Consider the following 22,097-nt stretch of genomic DNA (forward strand, 5'->3'; position numbering starts at 1 on the left):
GCGTCCCGCTTCTCCAATGTACAGTACTCCAGCGCTAGACAACCGGGACCCGGCGAGCATCCCGAGTTTCCCTCTTGTAGCTTCCAGCCCAAGCCTCCAGTGTTCAGCTCTTCGTGGAGTCCATTCAGTTCCCACGCGTCTAATGGCTTACCCGCGGTCTACCATCCCTACATACCGACACAGCCAGTGCCTTCAACGGATACTCGATACCTCCGGACATGGCTCGACTGTGCCCCGAGAGCAGAGCCGCTGCCCGGGCAGGGACAGGTCAAGATGGAGCCGCTCCTGGGACATCTCGGGGAACCGCCAAAACTCGTTGGGCAGCACGAGTATATCTTGGAGTCCTCCACAGCACGGGAGATAAATTCTGGTCACAGCGCAGGATTTGAAGACAATAAGGACATATGCGAAGGCAGCGAAGACAAAGAGGGACCGGATCAAAGTAAGTTATAAACCTAGGAAGTGAACACTCTGTAAAGCGTTTAATGCTGTCATAAAACTAGAACAAAGCAACGGAGAGCAACAGACACATCACGCAGCCAAGTATGATCATGTAGCATTCTCTAGTTTTCCCCGGCATGTAGGGTTTCATCTCATCTTTATTTTACACAAATGTGTACTATAGCATATATAGCTCTGATTTAGCTTGGCTATATGCATGGCTAAGGGATGTTTCCTTAGACCAGCTGGGGCCATATACAAATTTCACGCTTTTATAGCGTTCCTTAATCATGTTCTGCGTTAATTTCAGTTTTGGGTAATGCATTTGTCTATTCCTGCTTTTTAGGCTTATTTGCACGTTTGCGTACTTTAGTGCACCAGCCAGTTTTTGGTCGACTTTAAATAGTTTATTTTTGCGCAAAAGTGTCTCTCACTTATACTTAATAGTGCAAATGTTGACCTTATGTTTAGTAGTTCATGGTCAGGATTATTTTAAGGTTTATTTGGTTTACATATGAATGTTTTCAGTATTATGAATAATGTTAATTATATTTATTTACTAAATTTTTATCTACTATATCAATGTATATCAACTACACGTAAGTCCAGGTATATTTTAAAAATACTCTAATGTTAATGCTGCATGAATGATTGTTTTTAAACATGTAGTCTCTCTGGCTGCTGGGGGGTTATGTTTTCCTGACCTGGTTGCCTGTTCTTTAGCTCCCTCAAGAGTGGGTTTAAGCCGATGCAGAGAATAATCCATATAATAATTCTAGCTCATAGCCATGTAAGTAGCTTTATTGCTGAATTATTATTCAAATAAATTCAGAAACGCAACTAAATTCTAAAGGATTTTTTTTAAACGATCGTTTTCGATTTTTGGCGCAATGCATTTGAAAGGGGACATTGATTTTAATCCGTGAAATAGGCTGGAGCACTGTGAACTAATGGAATTGTGCGCAATAGAAATCCCCAATGTGCAACCCCGGGCGGCTTTCCAGAATAAACTGTAGGCAAAGGCAATGATGTTGGGAGTTACACGTCCCGCTTTGTGCTCATGGCCGCCCATGAGAAGGAAAAAGTTACAGCCCTCAAGTTTATTAAGTTATCAGAGGAGCCAGCATCCCCATTAATCCTACGAGGTCTTTGGGGTATGTTGCGTTAGAAAACTTTCAAGGTAAAAATGAGATTGAATCATAACATTGGCAAATGCAATACTAAGCTTCCTAAGGTCAGGGGTCTACTGTCAATGAAAACGTTTTCGGTCAAATTACATAGAACCAATTAGTCATATTCTACAACTTTGCACAATGTGTGGATTTTAATATCTTTCCCTTCACTTTCCCTATCATATAGCCTGATACACTTAGTATTAAATCGTCAGGGATTATGCCTTGGACCTGTCTTGTAAGTCGCGAAGGTAGAGACGAGTCCGTGAGGCCTGCAGTTGACATGACACGCGCATTAATCATTTTTAGCAGCGTATATCGCATTCCATCATTATAAATTACAATTGCGTCATAAGATGTAAGATATCCTAGAAATTTGATGTATTTGAAGTGCATGCCTTTAGGCAAAGCGATTGGGTTTCCTAACATAAAATGGGAAAACAAATATTACCCATCTACAAAAGAGGATGCGCGTTTATTTTTTATTTTTTATTTAATTTTAGCAAAAATATAGCCCTTTCGAAAAAATTAAGGTAGGCCTATGTGCCAAAAGCTGAAGTTTTTTTCATGCAGTGACATTAGTAAATGCTTTAGGTGGATACGAAGTGTATATGCACGGTAGCAATCTTCACATTACGTCACTGAACACACACAGGTACGGCTGACATCATCAAACAGTGAATCTCATCTCGAGTCGTTCTAACATTGAGATTTCAGTGTGCATGTCAACAAAAGTCAGCACAACGGAATTTCTTTAGCCTCCCATCTGCATTCCCGACAAAACCACCGAGGGAGAAGACGCCTCGTTAGAGATGCTCTTCCTCCATAATTCATCCCACATTTCTCCCTAAAAAGGAGATAATCTCATGTCACTTGTGACCACATTTTATAGAGCATTCCAGAATGCTTGAACTCCCTGTAGAGCTCAAAATTAAACCTTTTCCCCCTCCGTTGATTTAATATTTCTATAAACTTTGCTTAAAAATGAACTCAATGTATTGTTCAGTGCTTCCACGTTATTAATAACTGGAAAATGAATGATGTGCATCATCACAGGTGAACATAAATGGCATTTTGGTACAAAAGTTGCTTGCTAGTAGTTTAAGCGTAGAGCTGTATGACTGCCTCGTGCTATACAGCTTGGATTGCAATACATTTGCATTTATTTCCTTATTATTTTTTATTAATCACAGGTTGGTTATTTTACATGCATTTAAAGGTGATAAGGCCCATGCGCTGTATTATGGTAATTTACATTGTGAATTGTGTTTTTGTTGTTGTTTGTTTCAAAACTGTACTGACGGTATATGCGCATTTGTTTTTTATTGCCATTTACAGACGACCCATCTGCCAACTGGTTACACGCTCGATCATCCCGGAAGAAACGCTGTCCATACACGAAATATCAGACCTTGGAACTAGAGAAGGAATTTCTGTTCAATATGTACCTCACCCGAGACCGAAGACACGAGGTTGCTCGTCTACTGAACTTGACGGAGCGACAAGTAAAAATATGGTTCCAAAACAGAAGGATGAAAATGAAGAAAATGAATAAGGACCAGCCCAAAGAATAACGCAGACTGGTACTAGGCGTTCGAGCCATTTACAAGGAGTCTTTTAATCTGGAAGCTGATACACCGTTGTTTCAATGCATTCAAGAGAAAACTCAAACGCGCACTCACACGCCATTTTCCGTATGACTGGACATTGTTAAGTCTAGAGTAAAAGGAAGAGGTGAGATGATGAAAACCTCATGTCATCTCTCCCTATACTATTATTGCATTTTATGACTTGTGTTAAAGAAACGAACATTGCATCAGGAAATAAACAGGTGATTAAGAACTGCTTTCAACAAGCTAACTAAATCTGGAATATTCTTCTTTTATAAAGTTGTTCTATGTAATTCTGCTTTCCGATCATTCCTTTTTGTCATTGACGTGTGCTAATAGAAAAAGAAAATGTATGTAACACAAGCCTTATTCTATATACAAGGAACGTTTTGCTTCTGTTAAGCATGTTCAAGAGGTTTGCTAAACGACAAGTGAGTTACAACACAGTTATTATTATTATTATTATTATTATTATTATTATTATTATTATTATTATTATTATTATAAGCAGTGCTGATGCCATCTGTGAAGTTATTGTTAAAAAGTGCGTATGCTAACAGGCTTTCAAAACCTGAAGTGTACTATAAGTAAATTTGATAATTATTAGCACAATTATAAAACATCACACATCTTTGGTGACTCGATTATAATAATAATAATAATAATAATAATAATAATAATAAAAACAACAACAACAATAATAATAATAATAATAATAATAATAGTAATACTGTCCCAGTTTTTCTTAAGATGTTTCTTGATAGCTTCAGTTGTGTTTGTTTTGTTTGGGGTTAAATTCAAGAATCAAGCTGATTAAATTAAACAAAAATGAATCGTTTACCTATTCATTTCTGTTAAAATACTTTCTAAAATACTTATATAAAATTAGAGTTCAAGTTCCGAGTGTATGTTTGTAGCGTGCCAGTAACCATAGAATTAATTCGTGCTTAAATTTAACAAATTTAATCACAGATTTGGTCGCAGTTGTTTACATAAATTTGCGCATGCCTTGTATTGTGTAGTTTTCTTATGTACGTGTTATTGAGAAAAAAAGTATTAATTTGCATCTGTTTTATGTACCGTAACTTTAATTTATTGTAAATACGTTAATATTTTTTTCCGTTTGAATTGAATGTTTTATATGTTGTAAGAACAATTTCAATACTTCATACTTGAATGAGCTGATACAAGTAACCTTTGATTTTGCTATTTGTTTACAAGTTTCATGTATATGTCCAGAATCATGTCCGTTCTTTGTATTGTCAGTAATGTACTTTTATGTATTTACATATAGCTTTTTTATTTGTATGTTTTGTTTCTGTGATATGACTTTACTAAAATATAGAGCGCGCCTATCTTCTGATGTCAATCGCTCTTTATATTGTTAGTGGCAAATAACAATTTCTTCAGGAAGAAACAACAGTTAGTGCTGTTTTCTGACACTATCTAACACAAACAAACAATAACATCGTCAATATGTTTAAACATAATGCAAAGACCCAATTTAACTCCCAACACAGCGTCTAAATTATAGGCTATTTGTACACAACTGCTCCGTCTCTTTTCATGTTATAGTTTTATTTTTTGTGCCATTGCACTGTTGATGCTGGACTCATTAAAAGTTTACATATAGACCACAAATGCAGGTATTGTCATTTCTAAAAACAGTTGCAGGTTGTAAAAGATACGGTTTGATTCACATCTGAATTATGATTATTTTCTCTCTCCAAATAAGCACACCCAGTGGTATCTGCTATTCAGTTGGCTCCGCGTGGGTATTTTTTCCTGCATGTGTTTATGACAGGTTTTCAATGCACATAGATCTACACATATTAAGGTGAAAATAAAATCTGCTTTTATAGCACGTGACAAATTATATCACCCAATTTGACACCTTCGCTTGTTATGCTTCACTGCAAGCCAACCAATTTTTGTCTCTTTTTTTGCTGCAGCACTTTATGTTTACTTCATTTTCTAATGAGAGGCATATGTTGCAAATATGTTACCGTGCGTCCGATCATATCTTCAGAATGAAAAAACGTGCAACTAATATGTAGAAAGAAAATTTACTGAGAATAACCAAGACTCATCTTTTCCTTGGCACTCTTTATTTTATTCCCTTGTGATATTAGTCGTGTTATGTTTGGCTATACCACATCCTCCAGATGTAAGCTATGGATCAAAAACCATTAAGATATGTTGTCGGCAGAAGCAAGGTGTAATAAATTAATGCATACAGAAAAAGATAAGATAGGTCTATCTGTTGGTTGGATTAGCCAACTTTCTGTAGGACCCGAGGACCAAAATCTGCACCCAAGAAAGATTCTAAGCAAATATTGACTTTCTTTTAGAATCCAGTCAATTTTAACAGTATTTAGCTTTAATATTTTATTAAAACACACATTTTAACTATACTATTAAACAGCCAATATTCTGTGTATTCTGAAACGCAAAAAAATGTAAACTGGAAGAGGAGACAGCTATATATTTATATAAAAAATATCTGCGTTCAACAGATTGTAGCAATTAAATGTTTTTGAAGACATAGCCAATTGTCCTGGCTCACAGATGTGTTCACAAATGACTACTCGACACATTAATTCAGCATAAGTCTGTACTGGCGACTGTAGGCGTAAGAAGACATTTTGAGCCCTGCCACACAATTAACGCCCTTTATTTTGGTGTTTTGAACGGAAACAAACTGCAGAAAGGATGTACGCTCGGTGTTCAGAGGAAATGGGAAGTCGACTGTCATAAAAAAGAGAAAGAAATTCAATGTGGTGCGCCGCAATAAAATAATATGACTGTAATAAAACTTTATAGGGTATAAATTTCTGAAGGTTAAGAACTAAATGGCTGTAAAGCAAACACTGCGCGTGAAAAAAAGAAGAAAATGTGAAAATCGTTGCAAGCTACTAATAACTTTAAGGCAAAATAATTTGCGTAAACACCGTTTCCACGTTGGGGGAGTCTGTTTTTTCTCTTATCTCGCATTTGCCGTTTATTGTGTACAGCGTTTGTTCTTTAGGCGTGCAGATTCCTTGCAGGGTAGGGGGTCGGGATGGGTGAGATTTGGACTTCCACATGAGAGCCCTGAGCCCAATTCAATCGACGCCCACCCTTTGTTCCATTTCCGAACGCACTACAGTCCTTATAGCGGGCCATAAACCGCCACAAAAAGGATTTCTGGCGAGACGTCTGGGATGACCAACGTTAATTTGTTTACAACCTTTGGGAGCGGACTCGACTTCGCCATTTTGTGGGCACACATCCGATTGTGTCTTGGAAATACAAAAGGCCTGTTGCTGAAAAGAAAAAAAATTATTCTTACTCAAACACAACTATCCTTTACATTACATTCTCTAGCTAAAACAAAGTCAAAAATGTAACTACAAAATAAGTAAGACAAAAGAAAAAAGGTGTTTATTATAAACTGCTGCGTATTGTAACCATAAAAAGTAAAAATATGTGAATATTTATGGCCAGTTTGTTGTGTCCAGTTCTTTTGATGTAATAATAAAAATGTAATGGCTTGCGAATAAATAGAAATCTAAATATTTGTCTTCATTTCAAAGCAATTAAAAAATACATTAGAAAAAAAAAATCTGTCCTAACTAATGTTTTTAGTTTTCTATTCTATTCTATTCTATTCTATCCTATTCTATTCTATTCTATTCTATTCTATTCTATTCTATTCTATTCTATTCTATTATTTGATATTATAATATATCATATTATGTTATGTTATATTATAATAAATTATATAATATAATATTATGTTACATTATTTTATATTATATTTTGTTATATTATAGTATGTTATTTTATGTTTCATTCTATTCTATTCTGTTCTACTCTATTCTATTTTATTATTGTTACATTAAATATTTATTATGTTATGTAATATTATATTATATTATATTATATTATATTATATTATATTATATTATATTATATTATATTATATTATATTATATTATATTATATTATATTATTTATTTTATAAACTGCAGTTGCAACACTTTTTAATGCATATTTAAGTATTATGCAAAGATTAAACTTTTTGGACGGAACAATAAATCATATTTTAAATAATTATTTGAACATAATATATTTATGATAATTAATTACAATGAATAATAAAATATAATAATAATAATAATAATAATAATAATAATAATAATAATAATAATAATAATAATAATAATAATTATTATTATTATTATTATTATTATTATTACCAGTAGTAGCATGTTTGTTTGTTTGTTTGTTTGTAATGCTATTGGCGGTAGTAGCCTACATGAAAATTTCACACAATCCACTAAGGGAATGCTATATATGAGCGACGGTTTGTTGTTGTTGTTGTTGTTATTATTATTATTATTATTATTATTATTATTATAGCACTGTTTAATTATTCATTATAATTATAATATATAATAATCGAAGTAACACTTCCTTTGTGTGTGTGTATATGTATATATATATATATATATATATATATATATATATATATATATATATATATATATATATATATATATATATATAGTTTAACATTATTCGTGTTAGTGTTCCAACTCAACGTAAATTAATTTTCAATATATGGTGAAAAACCACACAAGACTATATACTACAGGGGTCGGTTTTTAAATGGATTCCTTGTTATAGAGAATTAAAATAAGTACTTTACATCATCGAATTTGCACTTACTGAGCTGTTAATTCGCTCATTCTGTTTTTATGTTCGTTGTTTATAGAACCATTAGCTTTTGAACTTCCGTCTTATTACAGCGGAATTTGACCATGGAGTAACACACAACAGACGCTTGATGGCAATGTTGCTCCACCAAAAAGAGGCTGCCTGATCACCCTCCGCCGCCAAAACGGAAACACAGGGGCCAAAACATTTGCAGACATGTGCGGTATTACACTTGACTAAAGTAAGATTCACACAATTTCCCTCCGTCACAGTGGAGCTTTTGAAAGAGACGAAGAACATTAAGCTCAGATGATTCTTTAATCTTTATGATAAACACCAAGAGAAACAAGCAGTCGCTCTTCATTTTTTCTCTTTGCATACTAGTAAATATACATTGTTTTTACGACACACAAACTGCAATAAAAAAATTAATATAAACAAATGAAATAAAACTCTAAGAATATATATTTTATTTTATTGGGATTAATTGGAGCAATAGGTCTATAGAGTATAGAGAAATAAATTAAACAACTGCACCTGTTTATCTTGATATCTCTGCTCGTTTTATTGAATGTTACCAAAAAATACAGGTCTGGATTTTAGATATGATGTCTCAGTGATTGTTTTAAATACTGGTGAATTAATTCTAATTTATAATATGATTTTAATATACGTTGTAGAATCAAAACACAAAACACGCAAAACTTTGTTCAGAAAATGCTTTATTAACAAAATAAACACAATAGATTATTGAATTGCTCTGACAAAGCACAAATAAAAAGTAACTAAAATATTCATATAAATTGTATTAATAATTTCGTATAAGAATCACTATTTACAAAGATATGATATTTGTGTAATTGAAAAAAAAACTATATTCAAGAAAGTATTCACAACACAATGTCTAAAACGTTTACATGCAGTTTACTAAAGCCAAGTGCTAATCACGCTTTACACAAAGCAACATCATCATCAACACCAACAATAACAACAACTCTTTATCCTTTTAAAAAGATGCACGAGAAAGAACAAAATGCGGCTACCTCGTTAAAGATCAACCCGTAATATAAACATTAACACTGTACATAGTCAACAATGCTTAAACGGAATTTGTTACATTGAGACAAAGGTGAAGATTTTGGGTGAGATATTGCTTTCAACCGCTCTGCAGTAATTTATTACAGAAGCAAATGAAGCTGTAAAAAACATGCAGCACGTGTTTCTATATTTAAAAAGTAAAAAAGTAAACAGGCTTTAGTTCGATGTGAGCGTTTTTGTTTTGCATGTTTACTTAGATATATATTGGCATGATTTTTAAATACGAATCTAGTTTCATTACAACAATTGGACATCTGCAATTTTACCCTCACCAGAACGCACCACGCACAATGTTTAAGCTGTTATAGAAATGTAGCATCGTTTATTTATTTATTTATTTATTTATTTATTTATTTATTTATTTATTTATTTATTTATTTATTTATTTATTTATTTATGTTTATATGTTTATTAACTTTGCTATCTTTTGCCATTGGAAAATTGTATTGACGTTTTATTTCACTAATCGGATCTTCTCGGATCTAGTGTTAGATCTACTCGTGCTAAGCATTATAGCGCACTGAACTGAAAACAAAACAAAAATGACAATTAAAGAACTTACAGTCCTTGCATGGATAAAATTTGAAGTGAAGCATTTACAGCATTGGTCGTGGAACCTCATAAAAGCCTAACAGCTTTTTGATGCACTACGTCAACAACAAACAGTAGGGGCGTTTATTGCATTTTATAGTTTGTTAAACCATTTACAACCACATTTACCATTACACCTGACGCTCAGGTCCATTTCAACATCCCCCTCTTTCTGTAAATACATTAATAGAATATTGTTGTCAAAGAATTGAATACGACTCGGCCTACCTCGCTTATTTTTGACGCGCGGGCCACAGTCAGTTCGCTTATTCCTGTAAAATTGAACGTGCTTATGAGCATTGGATGTGTTTAATCTGATACCAATTAAATCGTGTACTTTTTAAAATTGGCCGTCTAGACCCTGACATTTAAAAAAGAAGGCTCGACTTCATTAGAGATTAGGAAATTAAGGACTAAATATGCATCACTTTGGGTTGTCTATGCAAAAAAAAAAAAAAAAAAAAAAATCAATCTTTCAAAAGGGTTTGGAGTAGAGAAGTTGAGGTTGGGGGAGGGGCGGAGGCTATGCACTTGATCTGATGCAAAGCGGCAGATTTCTCATTAACTTACCCGCTTGAACATATTAATGTGCATATTCTCCCCTCCTCTCTCCCCTGGCCCCCCTTCTCTCTCCTGCTCCCTCGCGCTCGCTCCCTCTTAGCTCTCTCTCACCCGCTTTCTCTTTTTCTCTCTTTTTCATTCTCTCACTCCCTTCATATCAGAATCGCGCAGAGCGGTGTCCGTGTGGGGATGCGAGAAACCATAGTGGAACGAGGATCAGACAGAAGATGCAAATGATCATCAAAACACACCGCAAAATATGAAACTACTCATTTGCAGCCGAGTAAATCATAGAAAACTGATCGGGAACTGGCACCATTCGCCGGAATTGTGATGCTGGAACTTTACAGTGGGAACATGCCAATGGAAGCTTTAGATAAGTTGTTTTAACAAAAGGTATACACACGCAAGCCGCCCAGTAATTGGAAATCAACGCTTTGCTGCAACATTGTTACCTCAGTAACTGTGAGCTACTGCGCTTATATAAAGACATTCTATCGTAATCTCTTGAACAAAATCAGTACCACCACCAACAGCAGTAAAAGATGAGCTCATATTTCGTCAACTCTCTCTTCACTAAGTACAAAAGTGGAGACACTTTACGACCAAACTATTACGAGTGCGGATTTGCTCAGGACCTAGGGACGAGACCCACCGTCGTGTATGGTCCAGGCACCGGGGCCACTTTCCAGCATGCTCCTCAAATTCAGGAGTTTTACCACCACGGCGCATCCACGCTCTCCGCTGCGCCTTACCAGCAGAGTCCATGTGCGGTAACCTGTCACGGCGAGCCGGGTAACTTCTACGGTTATGATGCTCTCCAGAGGCAAACACTTTTCGGTGCTCAAGACGCCGACTTGGTTCAGTATAGCGACTGCAAGCTCGCCACGGGGGGCATCGGCGACGAGACGGACAACACAGAACAGAGTCCGTCGCCCACACAACTGTTCCCGTGGATGCGACCTCAAGGTGAGACAGAAAAGCCAGCCAACTGCGTTGTGTGTGTTTGTTGAAGTGACAGAACATCGAGTTAGCTCCTCGAAAACATCTCTGTGAAATTTAGCTTTACAATTGCATTTCCTGTGTGCACGAGAGGAGGGGGGCAATAGCCAGTTTTATTGTTTTATGGTGTTCAAAACTTGTGAATCACTTTACAGTTTAATGACCCTGCCATACAAAGACAGGGGAGAGAGGAAGAAGGCGAGAGAAAACCCTTTTCTCTTCTTGCTCTTTCCATGTGTGAGACTTTGCCCCACAGCTGATCTCTCACTTCTCACCCAGGTCAAAGTTTTACTGCAGCCTTTAACGACTTACAGTGAGCCCCCGAGTTTATTTCACTACACAGTTTCACAAGGATTATGTCATTTACGGCTGTGCCTAATCATTTGATCCTGTGAAATAGTTTATACTGCTTTTTGACGACTATACTGTATGGTTAGTGTTGCTCATTATTGTGTATTAGTGCTGTGGTATAGGCCTACTTATATTTGTAATGGTGGAGCTTTTAGAATAATCACTGTGTAAGACTGTGGGGAGTCTGCATTGTACAATAAAAGCCTACTCATAAACTAATAATGCAACACCATTACGAATTGCAGATGTTCATGCAAGCATGCAACCTTTGTGGACTTTTTGGGTTACATATATTAAGATATTTGATTCCAAAATTGTGATTTGGCGCATTTTGAGTTGTCTAACATCTCTAAACTTCTTTATTGCCAGTAGCTGCCGGACGGAGACGAGGCCGTCAGACCTACAGCCGCTATCAGACGCTCGAACTGGAGAAAGAGTTTCTCTTCAATCCCTACCTAACACGCAAGCGTCGGATTGAAGTGTCACACGCTTTAGGACTGACAGAACGACAAGTCAAAATCTGGTTTCAAAACCGTCGCATGAAATGGAAAAAGGAAAACAACAAGGACAAGTTTCCAAGCAGCAAGTCTGAACAAGAGCAGATCGAAAAAGAAAAACGGGAGAAAGAACAGGCATCCGGTACACAGTCAGCCGGCGAAGACTGCGACAAGGCAAAACAAATGTAGAGCGGATGCAAGCGTGTGTGTATGTGTGTGTGAGAGTGTATGTGTATGTGTGTGCGCGTGTGCGTGTGCGTGTGTGTGTGTGTGTGAGTGAGGCAGTGTTTGTGTGTGTCAGTCAATCAAAATTGCAAGGAATATATAGGGAAAATCAAACAGACTATGATGAACAGAATAACGGTGCTTGCATGACAGGCTTGTCTCATAGAGACATTGTAATCAAGTCGGGTGGTTACATCTTTCACTCGAGGAAGGAACAGAAAAAATACTGGGACTTGACGAATGAATAATTTTAATGTGATGCCCACAGAACATCAGGAAGACGAAGGACAAGAAGCATTTCTACTTTTTACCTGTTGTTCAGAGAGTACGATAGTGTTAAAGCTAGTCTCCTTTCTTTGTGGAATAATTATCGTGAAACTTATGTTTCTATTGTTAGGATATTGTCATTAACAATTACCTTGGCAGCTGTATAGTTTTTAAGTTAAATGGTGCACTTTTAACTGTTCTCACTTATATGTTATGATGACGTAGAAATTACTGACTTCCAACAACATGAAACTGCCTATTTATGCCGTAGAATCTCTTTTTACACGTCTTTGGTTCTTCTTAAATCGATGGTATTTTTGTTGTCTTCCTTTCTTGGGGTAAGCATGCGCACAGTGAATTATAAAAATGAATAAACATAATAAAAAAGTATAAAAAATGTTATGTGATCCATTGTTTACTACGCATCAAATTGTTGTCGTTTACGTTTACTGGTGAAGTAATTTTTCAGATGACTATGTGTTTTGTTGTCATTCCTATCTGTATTTTAGTGTCTACAACTGAAGACATCATAAGAAGGTGGACACAATAAAGTTTACAAGCGAGAATCCGTGACACTATGTGTCCTCGACATCATTTCTCGTTTATGTGCGGTTTGGATATATATGCTCGAGTCAAAATCTTATCGGTTACCAGACAAAATTGTGTTTTTGTTAAACTAACTCCATATGAGATGTGGAATAGTACAATAAAATATTAAATATTACAATAAAACGAATGTTTACAAATAGGTAATGATTACAAATCTAAGTAAAATGTCATGTAGTGTGGTCTTATTCTTGATTTATAGTACGTGAACAAGATATCTCAAATATTTTGACAGGTCAACATTGCAAAACGACAGAATGTAATACGCCACTAAACAGAAACAGCCATCTATTCTCGTGAAACTACATTTAAAAAAACTCCCAAAACGAAATTTAATCATGCTGAACACTCTTAAATGTGGGTATTTGAGTAATAAGAGCACACCACGTCAGGTGAATTAATGTCTTATGTGGGCTTCTCCAACATTAAGAGAGTGTAGATTCTACGACAAGACTCTATGCTTGCTAACTATCGACAGGGAAACTGGGACGCACTGGACCAGCCAGTCGCTATGGAAAACGCTAGTTTGTGGTGACTGTTCAGGCTATAGTAGTCCTTTGAAGCAGAAACTAGTGAGGGCCCCCGTCATCATGCGCTTGACACAGACACACTGTAGGCTAGAGACATTGCAGAAATGCCATGATGAGATTGGGATTTGGGCAGGACCGGTGACAGAGAGAAAATAATGTTGAAAATCAATAGCGAAATAAATGGATTTCTTATTTGTGTGTTGCCCTCCCAAACAGGAACCATGTTCCTAAATCTGGACAACCTGAACTCATTCATAAGTTTGCGCAACCCACAGTAATTTATTGCTTGCCTCTGATTTGGGTGATTACAAAAACCTTCTCAATAGACTATCGATTCGTCTGTTCTCCTGTGTGTTTGGGTTGTCTGTAGGTACCGCTGGCTGTAAGTGAAAAATTTAACAAATTTATGTGGATGGTCAGCTACGCAGCCCTTCTCAACATTAGACAAGGCTCTTGGAAGCTGTATACTCATTGGAGGATATATCATCACGTGCTGCCCATCACGTGGCCCCTGAGGAAAAAGGGGTGATTTTTGGTGTAAATCTAGACTGTAATTCTGTAATATATCATTGGACCTCGTAAAACCGACACTAAAACTTCTTAGCATATAAATCACTTCTCAAATTATGAGTTCATTGTATTATGCGAACGCGCTGTTTTCCAAATACCAAGTGGCGAGTTCAGCCTTCTCTACTGGCGTGTTTCCCGAGCAAACTTCTTGCGCCTTTTCGTGCAGTTCGCAGCGGGCCAGCGGCTACGGCTCGGCTTCAACCGGTGCACCGGTCTCTTCATCATCTTCTGTCTCCCTGCCGAGCATGTACACTAACGGTACTAGTCTTTCCAGTCATACTCAAGGCATGTACCCCACTGCGTATGAGCTGGGAGCTGTCTCTTTGAACATGCACAGCTCTCTGTTTGACCATCCGAATCTACCCATGGTGAGCGCTGGCGATCTCTGTAAAGCGCAAAGCAGTGGCAAGGAAGAGCAGAGGGGCTACCATCAAAACAACGAAAACAACCTCCGAATCTACCCGTGGATGAGGAGCACAGGTCTGTGAAAACTAAACGTTTCTTAAGGACAGGGGTGTGCGTCTGTGTATGTAGAGGGGGAGGGAGACAGGTTAAGGGGAGCGACCAAGTCATTTCTGAAAGTGTTCTTTCCTCAAATCTTTTTATGACTAATTAGTCACCATAATTCAAGATCCCTTGTACGTAGTATTCAGCTTTTTGTGGAAAAAAGAGGCGGTGGTGTGAGAGGCGTGGGTGAATTATGTTTAGCTTTAACAAATAACCAAAATACTGCTGCGATTGTACGTCATGTCATCATGGTTGGATGTTTTGCTGCGTGTCCGGATGGATCCAAGTTAGTATGTTCTGTCATTAAAAATCCTTACATTTTCGATATAGAGGGCGGAGCCCTGCGTTTCTAGGGTATGTTAATGCTGGGTGGACCCTTGTTTTAACTTACTGAGAGTAATTCAACTATCTCTGCGTGGGCATGCGTCTGTTTATTATATGTACATGTATGTGCTTGTGCATATGGGCATGTGCTAGAAAATAAAACATACAATTCATGAGCTTAGGCCAGTTCCATTGCTAAAATATTTGCTTAAATAGGGGGTTTATCAAACCGGCTCCTTTTCGTAATAGCACTTGCACACGTTGAAACCACAAGTCCCAGCTGATAAATTGAAAAAGAGCAAGACATGTTATCTCTTAATGATTTTCTGCGGCCCCTCAAGGAACTTCCCGCGAGCACCAACGTTCCTATCAGTCAACTGTCAACCCAGGGCGCTTCTTCTCTTGTTAGCTCCTAGTGTAAAAATACAACAACATAAATAGTTTTGAAACAGATACCTCATTAGCAAAGTTGTTGACATTTGCTGGAAGATAGCCTTTGCCTGCCGAAGGTGTATACGTTTTCGCTGTCTGTTGAAGATTTGTGTGAAATGCCAGTCATTTTGAAAGAAATGTATGTCTCATAATCAACCTATGACTCCAATACAAAAAAAAAATAAAAATAAAAAAAATAAAAATTTACATTATTTTAATCCTAACATTAGCGGCGGCTATTCTGCTTTTGAAAATGTAATTATTGTTATTATTGTTGAATTATTATAATTTTTAACTTTCAAAAAGGTCAAATGTTCATATACTTTAAACAGCACTGTTATAAATTATGCTATTTTTATTGTTTATTACTATTTTTTAAAGATTTTTAAAAGACGATTATTCCACTAACATCACGTCAAACCAGCTGTAAAGATTGCATATTTGGTCTTATAGTGCATCAAAAACTGAATTAAATAAAATCAGGCCCTACAATAAACATCCGCGAGTACGAACACATGTAATCAGTCTTCTATTTATTTCTATTTTTTTTAAACCTCAGACATCTACACGTCACGTATATATACTATAAGCCCTAGCTCCTAACCACTGGCTTTCATGCTTTTACTTATAAAGGCCAGCTGCCATTTCGTGCTCTCGTTTGATATTTCACATAGATGGGCTCTGTCTTTCTCTTTATTTCTCTTCCACTATTCACAAACAGACACATTCAGGCAGAGGAGATGAAATTCTCTTTCCAATGTCTATCATTCATACTGTGCATGTCAGGGACCCTGAACAGTGACCAAGTACAATGCTCGTCCTTGTTTTAACTTGTGTAAAACCGTTTCGTTCTGTGAAGACACAAAATCTATGCACTTAATTTGTATCCCTTTAAGAAGGAAAGAGCGGTATCATTTCAGCACGACGCTTATATTTTTGCTCTGTTTTTTTTCTTGTTTTTTATTTTTTCCCAAATTCTTTAGGCATTTGCACAGTTTGTGCATGACTAGTATCAACAAGGAGTGACACGACGTGGCAGACAAGACGGAAGTAAGATACAAACGACTAAATAGTGCAATAAAAAAGTTCAAAAAGCACACGAGCTCAAAAGCGGCCCCCATTTGTCGACAGTCTGCTGGAAACGGAAATGCAGGGACAGCATAAAGTCACTGACCGTGCATGGGCAAGGTTGTGAAAGTCTAGTTAGATTTTTTTTCCTTTAAACCTGCAGCTAAAAAGATGGATATTTTACGAAGGTGGCTTCTTTATCTAAATGGATAGATGAACACTTCAGCGCTTATGTGTACGGGAACTAACTAGATCCTGTTGTTGACTTTGGTCATGTTTAGAAGGAAGTCTGAACGCCAGAGCTCCATTAGAGTCACGGGAGAGTGCAAGCCAGAGAATACACGTACAGCAGGGGTATTTGTGTACTATAAATTTGCTTTTGTATTACATTCCTCTTTCATATTTAAATTGCATTTTTATCTTGTAAAGTTTTGATTTTGTTTGGCTTATGTCTCTTAATCGTAATGCATGCAATAGAGTTAAAACGGTTGCGTAAATTGCTTGTGTTGTTGCAAACTGCAAGATTTGGGTAATTTATTATTCCATTTATTTTACTAAAGTTTATGTAATCCCACAGTAAGAAATACGTTTGCAAAAATAATTTAAAAATGTAAAAATTATAATTAAGACGGGCACTGCTTTATTTCGGATAGGCACAGTGCAAAAGAAGAACAACAAGAAAACACGAATTAATCGTATCTCATATTTAAAGTCACTAATCGTAATCTAAATAAAATGTATCTAAAAAATAAAATTGTAAATATTATAATCAAGGCGGCCACTGCTTTATTTCTGATAGCCAATGTGCAAATAAGCAGACAAAAAGAAAACACTAATAAATCGTATCTCATATTTACAATCACTAATCGTAATCTCTAAAAATGTCTTTATAATCCCTGGGACAATAAAACAAATACAATATAAGTCATTAATACACCTATAAGAATTAAGCCTAATGCCTTTTGACAAATACAATAGCTACATATAGGCTAGGGCCTACTGGAAATGTTCTTTTTTTTGTTCATTTTCTTTAGCTTTGCTTAAGTTATATCAGTAATTATATCATATTCGATGATTTTAACAAATCAGTAATTTTTGAAAACCAGTGTCCTAAATCAGAATTTACATTATGACTGGTTTGATTTTAACTATCGAAAAATATATGAGCGTTTCTCAATATTTATTTTCCTTACTAGTTTTGCTGGCATATATATATATATATATATATATATATATATATATATATATATATATATATATATATATATATATATATATATATATATATATTTTTTTTTTAATCAAGTGTTATGCTTTCTGAACCTCATTCTGCGCTTTTCACAGGTGCTGACCGGAAAAGAGGCCGTCAGACCTATTCCCGCTACCAAACATTAGAGCTGGAGAAAGAGTTTCACTTCAACCGTTACCTTTCAAGACGGCGGCGTATCGAGATAGCACACGCCCTGTGCTTAACCGAGCGCCAGATCAAAATTTGGTTTCAAAACAGGAGAATGAAATGGAAGAAAGAGAACAAATCAACGGACCGCTGCTCGCCTGCTGCTGATCAAATTGGAGGCGACGAGGAAGAAGAAGATGATGAGTAGCAACGCAAGTTGAAGACATAATAAGACTATACTAAAATATTATTGATTTGACTTGCTTTAATTCGGGATACACTGAATAAAAAAGTTGATACTTACAATACTGTAGGCAACGTGTCTTTATCGTCTATGTAACTTATGTTAGAGATGTTAATGTGCTAAACTATTAAATATAATACTACGAACTATTTTAAAACATTTTAATATAGATGTATAAACTACATTTAAGACGTGAATACTAATACTGTATAATAGCCTAAATTCCTTATATATAGGCACAATACTATATTATTAACATATGTTTCATAGCATTTGTGAATCTTGTATGTGTGACCTATTATTCGTTCGGTCTATTATCCACTGAGATCAAACAAAGAAGGGAGCAAGCTACTTTTAATTATTTCGAATTTTGATATACCCCTTTTCTGTATTTTTGTGTAAATATTTGTCTGGTTATTTTTTTCCCTTGGTCATATTTGTGTTTGTTTTAGAATAAACTGTTTTGCTGACTACAAGATGTTTCAATTATTGCGTATCAAGGTTTTTCTTTAGTGAATTACTTGTTTTTAGTTTCCATAGTTTGAAACATTTAAATTTTACCATTATACAATATTTAGCCTATTTCTATTTTACATTTGTTAAAAATCTCACTTTGGGTGGTGTCATGAAAACATTTAGGAGATTTGATTCTCCCTATATAATAAAATATTATTATTATTATTATTATTAATAATAATAATAATAATAATAATAATAATAATAATAATAATAATCTGAAGTCTTTTATTCATCATCTCTTTTTATTCATTTGTCAATTAATTTCTATCAACTTCCCAGTTCATCCAAAACATCGATATGCCTACATTTATATTTTACTCAACGAACATATTGTATATTATATATTGTAAATGTTTTGGAAGCTTTTTACACTATTTTGATAATTATTACTTAAAACAATAATAAAATAATAAAACAAAATAAAACAATTAGATATAATTATGTTTACAAATAGGTTTAGCGGTTATAATAACCCATTATATCTCAAATCAGTAAAATAAATGAGAAAAATTTATTATTTGTTTTAATATGTAATGCTTTTATAATCATCACTTCGGTATTGTTATAATTTAATACAGCAGTTTTCGTTCATTGAGACTTAGCATTCGTTTATTGGATTTTTTTTCTTCAGGTCAAGCCGAGTGCTTAAAGAAGTGACAGAATCTGTATCGTGCGAGACCAAAAGAAGGCGTTTATATTATGGGGTTGTAAACTAATGTGTTTAGTGCATCAATAAAAAAGCCGGAAACGCCATAAAAAGGACAAAAAAAAAAAACCTGCAGAATGGGAAAGCGGCTGGTCTTTTCTGGGGTCTTAGCAGCAGTTGAGGTTTTGGTGACAATACCTTTTCCGATTTGGAAAAAACTGTAACACTTTAGATGTCTCATAATTATATATTTAGATATTTGTTTGCAAGAAACATTCAGACTGCTTTAATGTGCTTTACAGCTAGCCCATATATTTGCTATTTTTGTCGCATTGCGAAATTTTTGCGTATGTTTACTTTACTGCAGCGTCGAACTGTTAAGGTTTAACACTACGCAACTGCAATAAAGTGACAAACATATTTTTTCCCTAAATCATTTGTTGTGAAATACTCGTACAATCAAGTCTCTTTAAAAATAAATCTTATATATATATATATATATATATATATATATATATATATATATATATATATATATATATATATATATATAGTATTTTGTACTTTATTTTCACTTCATTGTTTGTATTTTTTATTTCACTTGATTACCTGGATTGTTTTAAATGCCTTCATTTTTATTTTAAAGCTCACAGTCCTAAATTGCTTTAAACTTTAAAAATGTAAAAATGTCAAACCTCACCATTGTTTCATTTCGTCTTCAAAAATACAAACACGCTCAGATATATTGCTATAAACGTTTGACAAAAAAATGAGTATTAATAGTTATATTAAGTATAATAATGCATGGAAACAAAAACACAAAATAGGATATATTTAGTGCGTTTGTGTGAAGAAAAGATGGCGACGGCAGAGCTACTGCTGTTAAAACAGTCATGAAGAAATGCAATAAATTCCTTGTTGTTTTATGAAAATTTACAACTTTGTGATAGAACTTTATGAGTGCCTGGGTCCTGGGATTGGCCGAGGATGGTCATGTGGACGAGTAACCGTGAACATGAACTTTTTATGATTTCCCAAGTGGTTATATTGCAGCATTCTTTTGGCCGCCGCACTTAATGTAGCTTCACTGTGCTCCTTAAAGGTTCTTCCTCTTTTTTTTAGTGTATTTTGAACAACTCTGAAAATACATAGTCGGAGAGCATCGCTCAGGCTTGATGTCCTCAGAACGAAGATGGAGAGAAAAGCCTCCTCTCCGCTCTGCTATGCTAATGTGGCCGTCTGTGATTGGGATAACCACTGTGATGGAGTCTTTATTGAGATATGGACACGCAGTAGGGTCTCATCTAATTTTTCATACGGGGTCTGACTCCCGTTGACTAAAGCGGGTGAAACGGATGGAAGCTGTGGTGCCGCTGTCATTTTCACTGCTTCGCTCTAATGGCGGGACCAAGAGTAGCAACAGGACTTACCGAGCGCAAGCCACGGCGAGAGGTTTGCGCCTCTCTTGGAGTCTTGGAGCTGAGTGACGAATTATCAACAAAGGTAAGTCTGACATTGTCTCGCAACCGCGCCGTTTTTCTGAGGTAAGAGCTCGACCATGTCTAATCATGCGCACTGGACGAAAGTACTCTATTTCTAAGCGGATGTGCACGCGCGGCTTATTAGTAAACACGATCTAAATCCAATTTTTCATTTCCATCTTGGGTGGAGCAGAAATAAGCGTTTGGCTGCTTTTCCTTGTGTTTCCCTCCGGTGAGGGCTAAGGTGTTTAGACCTAATGCATGAGGTGCATTTACATGGATGCATATGAAGAGATTTCAGATTAGTCCTTTGCATTACTATATTTATGGAATGGAGCGCAGCCGTGGCAGCGACGACAGGGCGAGGTTTGACAAAAGCTGGTGTCTTGCCAATCGGATTTTATATTCCTGAGCTATTATGTTTGAGATATTAATCTAGTGCGACATTTAAAGCTTTATATAAATGTGATAAAAACACGTCTAATAATAATAATAATAATAATTGCAATCATTATTATTGTTGGTGTTGTTTATTATTATTATGCTAATTACAATAAATTAGCACAAACTAATAACAATAATAATAATAAGCAAAAATATAATAACAACATCAACAACAATAACGACAGCATGCAAAAATACAAAAATCCTTTCACTGACCTATTAGTGTTAAAGAAAACACATTATGCATGTAAAATATTTAAAATACCCAAGGGTTGTTCAGAATGGGGCGACGTGCACTTCCAGAACAGATGAATAAATCTTTCAGGTTATTCTACCGGATGCTGTGGGAAGAATGTAATGATTTCTAGAAGTGTTTGACACATTTACACTTTTGATTTTTATTCTTTCCATCCATGTAATGTTCCTGGATTGGTGCCGTCTAATTGCTCACATTTTACAAATTTTATGTTAAACCTTATGATGTATAAAAAATGAATCACTTCATACACAAAATGTGAAAATAAGCATGTAATTTAATTTTATTATTGATAAAATGCTATCATTAGGCATTTGTGTAGGTAAAATGTGTGATAGTTATTTCTATTCATTTTGAGATCTATCTATCTATCTATTTATCTATCTATCTATCTATCTATCTATCTATCTATCTATCTATCTATCTATCTATCTATCTATCTATCTATCTATCTATCTATCTATCTGACCGTATTTATTTATCGTTGTTAAAAATATTGGAATATATTTCACATGTTTGAGAACGTTCCTTTGTCTGTTATACAAATTATTTAGATAA

The 22,097-nt window shown here is 35.4% G+C and overlaps 4 protein-coding genes across 7 annotated transcripts in view; all 4 read left to right on the plus strand.

Annotated features, from left to right (window-relative positions):
- Positions 1 to 4,864, plus strand: part of hoxb9a (homeobox B9a) — a 5,086-nt gene extending 222 nt beyond the window's left edge. The window contains exons 1-2 of the mRNA NM_131121.2: positions 1 to 442; positions 2,952 to 4,864. The exon at positions 1 to 442 is cut by the window's left edge and continues 222 nt beyond it. Coding sequence (NP_571196.2) covers positions 1 to 442; positions 2,952 to 3,187 — 678 coding nt within the window. The 3' untranslated portion in view covers positions 3,188 to 4,864. The remainder of the gene's footprint in view (positions 443 to 2,951) is intronic.
- A 5,464-nt stretch (positions 4,865 to 10,328) lies between these two features.
- hoxb8a (homeobox B8a) lies at positions 10,329 to 13,087 on the plus strand. Of its 2 annotated transcripts, none has more exons than XM_005171563.6 (2): positions 10,329 to 11,143; positions 11,897 to 13,087. In XM_005171563.6, the coding sequence occupies exons 1-2, from the start codon at positions 10,720 to 10,722 to the stop codon at positions 12,211 to 12,213; spliced, it is 741 nt and encodes a 246-aa protein (XP_005171620.1). In that variant the 5' UTR covers positions 10,329 to 10,719; the 3' UTR covers positions 12,214 to 13,087.
- Positions 13,088 to 14,218: 1,131 nt separating this feature from the next.
- hoxb7a (homeobox B7a) lies at positions 14,219 to 18,669 on the plus strand. 2 transcript variants are annotated; one of them, NM_001115091.2, is made up of 2 exons: positions 14,219 to 14,702; positions 17,898 to 18,669. In NM_001115091.2, exons 1-2 carry the CDS (start codon positions 14,279 to 14,281, stop codon positions 18,155 to 18,157), a joined length of 684 nt encoding a protein of 227 aa, NP_001108563.1. In that variant the 5' UTR covers positions 14,219 to 14,278; the 3' UTR covers positions 18,158 to 18,669. The 2 variants fall into 2 exon arrangements, with proteins under 2 accessions (NP_001108563.1, XP_073799591.1); XM_073943490.1 differs by lacking the exon at positions 14,219 to 14,702 and adding an exon at positions 14,749 to 15,015.
- Positions 18,670 to 20,429: 1,760 nt separating this feature from the next.
- The window catches only part of hoxb3a (homeobox B3a), a 51,334-nt gene continuing 49,666 nt past the window's right edge, over positions 20,430 to 22,097 (plus strand). For both annotated transcript variants that reach the window (XM_068215741.2, NM_131117.3), the window contains 1 exon segment: positions 20,430 to 20,861. The gene's annotated coding sequence lies outside the window, so the exon portion shown is untranslated.

Source organism: Danio rerio, chromosome 3 (assembly GCF_049306965.1).
Source record: "Danio rerio strain Tuebingen ecotype United States chromosome 3, GRCz12tu, whole genome shotgun sequence".
NCBI classification, from domain to species: domain Eukaryota; kingdom Metazoa; phylum Chordata; class Actinopteri; order Cypriniformes; family Danionidae; genus Danio; species Danio rerio.